Source organism: Suillus subalutaceus (genome assembly GCF_016647625.1).
Source record: "Suillus subalutaceus strain FC151 chromosome Unknown DFJ58scaffold_51, whole genome shotgun sequence".
Classification (NCBI taxonomy): domain Eukaryota; kingdom Fungi; phylum Basidiomycota; class Agaricomycetes; order Boletales; family Suillaceae; genus Suillus; species Suillus subalutaceus.
The window spans coordinates 163,276-172,227 of NW_024540300.1; the positions used below are offsets into that span (position 1 = coordinate 163,276).

Genomic DNA, 8,952 nt, shown 5'->3' on the forward strand with positions numbered 1-8,952 from the left:
TTGCACGCCATGTGATGTGGCGTGTAATGTTGTGGAATGCGTGCCGTCCGGCTGCAGGAAAAGTGAACCATTTGTTCATATCTTGATGGATATTACAGCAAGAGCTGAGCTAATATCAAATATTCTCACTGAGAGCTCTCAGCCTAGACCTCTCTCAGGACATACCAATACAGATTGAGAATAGCACGACATCCGACGGACCAACGACTGTGATTCATATCGAAACCTTAACCGTTATATTCTCGAACTAAAAGTTGCCATTTTATATTCCTGATAGAACATAATTTCTATAGTAGCATACAAGAAAGTTATACATAGTATCTCGGCGACTGTTATGATAGCGCTAAAAATCCACGGCCGGCCATGTACTTGGAGATCTTGCTGTTATAATCAGCTCTGAGCGATCCTGAACTCTATGAGCATTGTATCTACAAGATCATAAACCTGGGTGAGTGCTAGACCAGCGGCGGCCCTGTCCACCATCATTAGTCGATCATCGAATAGTTCTATAAGGAACTTGCCCAATGATCTCCAGCTCTTCCAAGGTTCGTTCCTTGCTATTGAAAGCGAACCACATAGTCAGGTCTGTTTGGTACGTGTTGTGACTGCCTGCCCCGAAGTTCGGCAACATGGGTTCAGGGGCCTTGGGGATCATGAATTCAGAAATACGTCAGGCTGCATTCCGAGACTCACAACGCTCGATCCTTTAGTTCCTACACCAGGTCCTTGCAATGTGTGAAACATCACGCAATCGTCTAGCACGAGATAATGATTTTGGAGTGAATATCACATTGAACCGCAGATAGCACTCACGGATTAGCACTCGGCTGTTTGGTCCCATTGCCTTGCGAATGTTACGGAGGATCGACGTTGCCTCAGCGTCCGGCCAATTGTGGAGGATGTGCCTCAACTACATAATGAGATGTTCGATTTACCGGTGACGAATGGAAAGGAAATTAGGCTCCTACATAGTAGACATCTTTCCCAACAACAGGTGCGTCCTCGAGAAAATTAATTGGGATGAACTCCACGCGGCCGTCAAGCAATGTCTCAGGAGCATTCTTCTCCCATGCCTAATCAGATATCAACGATGTGCCCGCTGGAATACCTATGTGTACTGGATATCTGAACTCACATTTTGTGCTTGTGCCATGACATTCGGGAGATCCTGATTGGTTATTCTAAGGTGAGGGAACATTTTCGCCAGAGGAGTGGAAAATGTTCCAATGCCAGATCCGACATCCACCACAGACGATATATCGTTCCAAGGATAGTCTTACAACCTGCCTCTCAGACATGTTAATGATTCGAAAATTGCGATGGCTTACGGTGTAGCACTGCAGAAGCGCCCAACACCTCACTCTGGCCAAGCATGGCTTTGTGAAACGCCTATAAATAGTGTCATGTGAGTCGTCACTCGAGGTCTGAAGCTTGAAGGATCGCTCTATACACACATCACGTTTCTCTTCCTAAAATGTGTCAAGGTACCGAAGGGGTAGTGTGATGACGAAAACTCACGTCATTCTCCATCGCTTCGTAGTAGCGATCCTTCATGCCCTCCTTTCTGAAGGCAAATACCCGGGGTGCTTTGTCGATCTCATGCGATCTTGAAAATTCTTCGTCGATCATAGTTTCATACACAACTCCGGCAGATTTCGAAGTATCCTGGCTATGAAGTTGCGCATAACACCCAACGTTGTTTGCTGACTTGAGTATGAGAGATAGTCGGTTGTTTGCGAAAATGTCTCGCTCGACTGTTTGACGCACAACCTGTTTCAGAGACAATCCTCAACCAACAATATGAATATAACCTTCTTTAAAGCAGCCCATGAGGGTCAAAGCTCGTAAGACGCGTGCAGTCTTGACCTTGTCGAGGTTGACCGCTTCAGCCAGCTTATCCACGCTAAGGCCTTCCGGATGTTGGTCCAGAACATCTGCAAGACGCGCTCGGAAGGCAACGCCTGTGCACGCCCAGTTGTAATTGAAAACAAACTAAGGAAATTAACGACAGAGCAGAGATCATTTGCACACGACACTCACATTCATCACCGTGTGCTGGGGGGGCGCTAGTATTGAGCTCAGTTGATGGTATGCGCCTTCGAGCAGTCTGATCGCCTTTTTGAGGGCAAGTGTATCTGTCGTCAGGTCGAGGGGGTGGAAGGTTGTTGCATCAGCACTGGGGACGCCATGTCCGGTTTTCTTGTACTCTGCGATTGCTTGGTGCGCGGAGGAGTTGATGATATCCAAAAGAGCTTCAAGCTTAGCCTCCGGTTCATTGAAGTCGGTCATCTTTCCAGGGGTGATGATACTACGGGGAAATAATATTTATTGTCACGATATATATATACTTACAGAGTTCATGGTCATTCGGATCTTAAGCTCGGTTCTTTCGAACAACTGAGCAAACAAAATCCGGACCTCCGTGACGGTATTCGCAATGAAATGACCGCAGCTGACTCATCATGTTCGCTTCAGCTTGATCAAGTTGCGGCCATCCCCGCTGCGGAGTGTACTAGGCTAGTACTAGTGCCATCAGCGGCTATTAATAAATTACTTCTCAGTAAGCAGATTTCCTGTCGTTCACCGCCCTCGGCGCCGGCGCCCATCGCCAAGCCGCTACCCGAACAATAGAGCTCGATATCGACATCCTCGACTTCGATAGTCGACAGTGACTACTAGGCTACGTGGCACTACTCAGTACTTCGACCGGCACAAATGTGCTTCAAGTTCGCCTGCTAAATCTCTCCAAGATTGACCCGCCTGAGCCTGCAGGATAATACGCTACTCGACTTGTCCGTGGACAGGGTGGGAGCCTATAGTCATCCTTGGCATCTTTACAACTCTAGTACCGTATTCCTCGAAGCCGGCCTCGAGTTTCTAAAATCGCCAATCTCACCTTCTCACGCACTCATTGTACGTTATCACAACTCAATATTGTCTCATACAACGACAGAAGCAACTCGTTGAAAAGTCACATTGACTAATTCCATATTTCAGAAAACCAGCCTAATTTTCTCGGTGTATAACTGCACCCGTCCATTAGAATATCGGCAAATTTATCTTGGTGTACACACTGGGAGTATAACGACACCTAGGCCTGTCAATCAGAAAATATTTCATCTTGGTGTACACACAAGTTTAATGACGCCCCACCAGAAAATCGGCATATGTTTCTTGTTGAAAGCAGGAGTATCACTACATCCGTTCATTCGTCCTGTAGCCTGTAGGACTTCAGAACCCTCATTGATCCTCTTCTTCGTTATCTAGATTGTCTGCAGCTTCGTCATCCAGATCATCCTGCCCGTGCGGGTGAGCCAATAGTGGCAATCGCAGGTACCCATACCCGTACCACCCGACCCAACCATTCGCCCGCGGCTAAGCCTCGCCCATGTCAAACCCTATCAGGGTTTGCGAGTAAGTTCCGAGTGATAACAGGGTACCATGAACTCAAATTTAGTTCTCCGTATCGTGCTACAGGAAAAAAAATCAAGCATCAACGTAATGATCAGTTTGTGCACATCTTCTCCACTTCTGGACTCTCTAAAAATTCCCACTTTGCACCTGCCACCTGGGATTGCGCGTGGATCGACTATCTGAGCTTCAACCTTTGATGTGGCGTTCACGAATAAAAGTGTTCGCGAAGGTCGAGCGTTCTTCAGGAAGATGGACTCCCTTCTCAAAATACCACTCATTCTATCGCCCCCTATTGCGATGCACGTAGCGTTCACGCCCCCCCATACCCCCACGAGTGACGATATTGTCCACGAGAACCTCATTGAGTGGATTCTCCTTCAGGATGCTAACTATGGACTTCCAATTACAAAGGTAGCTTATCATTGGTCTTCCACGATCATCTCTAACGAAACTGTCAGGCGATTTCCTGGGCTATTGCTCTTACAGAACTTGCTGTCACTGCCTCACACGCTACAGATCCCAACATCTTCCCCAGCGAGTTACAAGCGGTAATTGGCTCACTTCGAGCGGTTCAAGACGTTTCTATCACTTCTCCTTTCCTTTTCGGCACCGCGCTCATTGTCCTCGGGGGATTCATTCGCTGGTGGTGTTTTCGCACCCTTGGTCGTTTTTTCACATTCAAGCTCAGTGTCCGCAAAGGGCACCATCTTGTCACAAGTGGACCGTACGCGGTCGTTCGCCATCCATCCTACGCGGGAGCCGCTCTGCTAACCATCGGTCAATTTATATTGCACGAATCGCCGTCTTCATTGGTTAGACGCTCAGGGGTTTTAAATATCCCTGCATTGAAAGCGGTTGCGGTGGTAGTGCTGACGGGGAGAATGATTGTCGTAGCAAGCCTCATACTTAGGATTAGGCACGAGGATGAGACGGTGAAGTCAATTTCGAGAGCAGAGTGGGAGAATTGGGCCAAGGTAGTCAAGTACCGCCTCGTTCCTGGCATTTACTAAACCCATTACTGCACATCATGTAATGTAGCGTGGAATGAGCTAGATGCAGAGAAAGTGAACCGTTATCTACTGCTGACAGAGCTGAGAATTTTATCTTCAAGTTCGACATGAATAACTACCCATCAGTCTCTTGCTGGATATTACATAACCCGATTACCAGATCGTAGCGCCCCCTGCGCCGCTGACCCGCCAGTTCCCGACTCCGCCAGGCCTTTCCACCTCCCTGTTGGAACATACAAGATGAAGGTGAAACTAGGTGAAGGTATGTAACCCTTTTCTGCGTGGTGGTGCTGACATAAACTGATTTTGCGGGCACGTGACTATACGCGTCGCGATCGAGTCCGTGTATTCGTGGCAGTGCCAAATTATCACCTAGGTCACGTCGCAGAGTATAAATACAACGGGCCTCGCCAGATATCCCTCCCATTCCCCGTCCTCTATTTACGTGCATTTCTTTACGACTTATATTCTTCACTCGCCAACTTCAACTCATCTTACAATATGATTTCCGCTATCTTCGATGGTGCTGCCCATGTCACCGTCGCTGGGTGCCTCGGAGCGTTCTTTTTCAAGGAAACTGTGGTGGATCGTACTGTCCAAGGTCGTCAAAGAAGCGGAGAACGTTACCACCGGCCTCGTCATATCCGAACTCTGCATATCTGTCACGGTCCTAGCTCTAGTTTCCCACAAGACCGCCCAGATACTCCTCAGTAAAGATGCCCAATTCCCTCCGAAGCTTAACTTGGCCGAATTCAACATACCTCTCATCTGCACCAAATGTCCGATTTCCCTATTGCAACAGAATCACTTTCATTGAATCCAATTGCGACCGAACCTTGTGACGTTTCTCTAACAGCATCAATTTCATCGAATCAAATCGCAAATGACTCCTACTGCACTTCACCATCTACATGTACACTATGCACACCATTGCTGCCAACTTCGCCAAATTGGAATGCCAAGCGCCTCTCAATCGATTCTGACACCACCCTCATCAACCACAACGACGATTTCGTGAAGGACTTCTCAGCCGTGGGTCTTCAGGTATGAAGTCGCACAGTCTAATTAACTTTATCACTTAATGTTGAATCTCTATAGGACGACAGCAACTGTTCCAGTGGTGACCTACTCCCAGGCATGAAAACAATTGATGACTCAAGTGGAGCCTCTCAGCAGACGCAGCTCCAGTCAATCATCCTCAAGGACAGATACTGAACGACATCTGCAGCCACTGACATTTCAGCCTCTCGTGGATGCTTTGACTCAAACGACCACGAGGCTCTCTCTCGGCAGCATCCCACCTCAGATTGTCACCCCCCGGCTGAAACCCCCTGGATATGAAACAACATCAGAATTTCCGCCCGGGCAGACACAAAGTATGTGCATTCTCATTGTGAAACCAAGTACCGCACTCATCGTCATTTGTTAGCACGAATCTAGATCGGCTCACTTGGCCGCTGTCCGTGACAGCATCAAGCGTACTCATGCCAAGCAATTGGAACACACTACTATGATCAGTGAGTGATTTCTGCTGACGTTTGTTCCGCTTGTTTATTTCATATAGATCATCTTGAACAACTCCATCACGAGCTCCTCATTGACCAAGCTGCTCTTGTTGACGGTTGGGCAGTTGCCATGGCGCAGCTTGGACTCGCCTCTATGCTGTCGCCTGGACCATCGCTTCTACACCAGACGGCGACGCCCAACCAAGGAACCTCGATCGAAATCATTCAAGACTGACATCTTCACGCACAGCGCTACTCCTAAGGTCCCCTACGACCAAATCCCAAAGACTTGCAACGGCCTCCCTCGCTGTCCCCTACGACCTGGAGCTTCACTGCCCACGAGGTTGAAGGCAACCACCGGCCGCGCACAAGCTATCTCTTCGCGCTGCCTAGCCTATCTCTGCAGTCTTCAATATCGGATGTCCCCTACAACAGAATCCCGACACAACCGCAAACGCAACGGCCTCCTTCAAGTTCCTGTCCCCTACGACTTGGAGTTGAAGGCCACTGCCCGCGGCTCGCATATGCGATGATCTATCCTAAGTCCCTTCTCTTTTCTTCGTCACCTTGTAAATGCCTCCCAATTTGTTCCCTTTTCTCTGTCTCTCGATTTGTTTCTTTTTCTTTGTATTTCTCTTATCGGTATGTACTTGGCAAACAATGGACTGCCTGTGACTTATGGACACATCTTCCTTTTATCGATATGTGCTCGACAGATGTTCTTTTGTGACTTGTAGACGCGCTTCTCCTTGTTTCTTTGACAGTATGGAATCATTTTTTCCATGTATGATTTATCTCTTGACAATGTTTCCATATTTTTGTATATGTACGATGTCGAGTATTAGATATCGACAGTTTGTATCGTAGTATCTGAATCCGATTTTCTTTACATGATACACTCTTCGGAAGACAGGCTTGAGGTTGATAGTGTGCCCAAGTGAAAAGGGATTATTTTTGCACATGGATCGATAACGCCAATAAGATATGGCAAAAGAGATCAATTCAATATTGCGAGGTAGATGCATGAACTAAGTCAAAATCACGGAGGTTCATAGCTTCCTCGTGGAAATTGTTATAGATATGCATGAGTGTGCATGCTTGGGATATAGGCAGGCATGTAAAATTGTACCTCAAGCATCGCGCCGCCTTCTCGGGCTCACATTAGTGGTGCCGAAGTCCGGTTCGGTTCGGTTCTTAGGCCTCTAAATGCGAACGCCGAACTGGACCATTGGTCACGTTCAGGCAAGGAGGGCAAACACTGGACCGGACCCTTATGAACGCGTTCACAAGCGTTCGGTTCAAGTTCAGAACGCGTTCGAACGCTCGAACGCTACATATAATTTGACAAAAATTGCAAGAAATACATGAACCGTAAATGAGTAGCTAAATTTCGTCCATGGCATAGTGTTCGTGAGCAGCAGCAAACTCAGCTTGAACCGTTGCAGAAATGTGGCCTTGACGGTACCCACTCTTCAATAGCTGAAGGGCCTCGAATGTTGTTGGCAACAAACGATTACGGCGCGCAGTCCCAGTGATGCCGCCACTCGAAAAGGCTCGTTCAGATGCAACGGCAGAGCCTTGAATAGCGAGGTAATCCTTTGCAATGCGTGAGATGGTGGGATATTGAATGGAATGGTGCTGAAGGCATATTGAGTCAACTTGCAAGGAAATGCGATGCGAAAAAACTCACGCCCCACCATGCCACTATATTCTCAACATCCTCTAATGGGGCAGCAAGGTAGTCGTCAAGCTCCTGGCGAGGTCTTCGATTTGTGGTGTCATTTGCGACACGAGTTTTGACAGCATCGCGCATCCAGCTATGGCCGTATGACCCATGGCGAGCAAGCGAGGCAGGAGCTGCAATAGATGGCTCTGCAGCAGCGGGCGAGGAGTTGTGATGATAATATTTGTCAAAAACCTTCCGCAAGCTTCTCATGCCCTCGTCGAAGTCGTGAGGCTCCCATTTACCCTTCGCATATGCCACCTTATAGTTAGGATCAAGCGCTACATTGTACATTAGATAGGGCATCATAGTAAATAAAACACATACCGAGGCAAACAAAATAAACATCAGTTTCGTCAATCTTGTGGTACCATTTGCGAATATTGTCGAGGCCAGAGTTGATTGCAGATGAAAAGTCGTCAAACTTCAAAGAACCAGCCATGTTTTGCCAAGTTTGTTGGAGATACTCGAGGACTGGAATTGCGCGCCATACAGTAGGTTCACGAGTCACCGAAAACAATTGTTGTGCATTGGCAGGTTCCTGGTTATACAGTAGGTTAATACAACATTTGAGACTCGACTGGACACTCGCACATACCTGAAGCACGTCGTGCATCAATTCCAACTTCTTCCATTCTTCAGCTGAAAGCTTGAATGCTCCATATGACTTGCCCTGCAAGTTTGGGACTTCGTCACTGTCATCCGCCAGTTGTATGAATCTATTCACCCCCTGCGGCAGATCAAATTGAGTTAGTATTGGGCATAGGCACAGTAATAGAAACCAACTTACTTTGCGTAGCTTAAGGGTGCGCTCCAACATACCAAAGAGTGAGGCCCATCGCGTGCGAATCCATTTCAAAAGCTCAAGCTTCGGCTCATTGACCTCGACACAACACTGTTGAAAAAAAGTGCGTGCTTGGGGAGATTTCCGAATCTGTGTAACAAGTGCGAGGGCTTTTCCTGCAGTGTCAGCAACCTCAAAATCAGTTGTTTCATCATCATCATCTTCATCGGCCATGTTCTTGAGGAGCACGCTTGCTGGTGTGGGTGTGACCTCCTCAACAAAGTGTTTCGCAGCTAAGTGCAAGGCGTGCTCCATACAGCTGAATAGTAGACATCAATATATATAAATCACAATATTAAATAGTTCACTTACCACACACAGTGTTCCCCAGCAATCCATTTCTTGCCGGAAGGGTCGATAGCAAGTGCGACAGTCTGAATTGCTGTGTCGTTGTTGGTAGCATTGTCAGCTGTAAACCATCCAACCTTAGTGCGGATGCCATAGTTATTGATAGTT

General features: G+C 47.5%; 3 protein-coding genes across 3 annotated transcripts; 2 read left to right on the top strand and 1 right to left on the bottom strand.

Annotated features, from left to right (window-relative positions):
• Positions 1-291: 291 nt before the first annotated feature.
• DFJ58DRAFT_906148 (S-adenosyl-L-methionine-dependent methyltransferase) lies at positions 292-2,302 on the bottom strand. Its single transcript, XM_041394996.1, has 11 exons — positions 2,041-2,302; positions 1,812-1,992; positions 1,519-1,754; positions 1,455-1,469; positions 1,329-1,389; positions 1,136-1,275; positions 969-1,073; positions 814-910; positions 694-755; positions 522-643; positions 292-472 (listed from the first exon to the last, which is right to left on the bottom strand). Exons 1-11 carry the CDS (start codon positions 2,287-2,289, stop codon positions 391-393), a joined length of 1,350 nt encoding a protein of 449 aa, XP_041244074.1. The 5' UTR covers positions 2,290-2,302; the 3' UTR covers positions 292-390.
• Positions 2,303-3,663: 1,361 nt separating this feature from the next.
• On the top strand, positions 3,664-4,424 carry DFJ58DRAFT_727802 (uncharacterized protein; the record flags this gene model as incomplete). Its single annotated transcript, XM_041385518.1, has 2 exons — positions 3,664-3,825; positions 3,873-4,424. The coding sequence occupies 2 exons, from the start codon at positions 3,664-3,666 to the stop codon at positions 4,422-4,424; spliced, it is 714 nt and encodes a 237-aa protein (XP_041244075.1).
• A 532-nt stretch (positions 4,425-4,956) lies between these two features.
• On the top strand, positions 4,957-6,164 carry DFJ58DRAFT_841308 (uncharacterized protein; the record flags this gene model as incomplete). The annotated part of the gene is made up of 6 exons (XM_041392698.1): positions 4,957-5,203; positions 5,281-5,468; positions 5,523-5,611; positions 5,777-5,800; positions 5,865-5,941; positions 5,989-6,164. The coding sequence occupies 6 exons, from the start codon at positions 4,957-4,959 to the stop codon at positions 6,162-6,164; spliced, it is 801 nt and encodes a 266-aa protein (XP_041244076.1).
• Between the last annotated feature and the right edge of the window lie 2,788 nt (positions 6,165-8,952).

What these genes read in the sequence shown, in the direction of transcription:
- DFJ58DRAFT_906148 (XM_041394996.1), bottom strand. Translation starts at nt 2,289, where the DNA reads ATGACCGACTTCAATGAACCGGAGGCTAAGCTTGAAGCTCTTTTGGAT. An exon ending in CGCTTCTGCAGTGCTACACC is followed by an intron (nt 1,276 to 1,328) that starts GTAAGCCATCGC and finishes GCAGGTTGTAAG; the next exon opens with ACTATCCTTGGAACGATATA. An exon ending in TTGGGAAAGATGTCTACTAT is followed by an intron (nt 911 to 968) that starts GTAGGAGCCTAA and finishes CTCATTATGTAG; the next exon opens with TTGAGGCACATCCTCCACAA.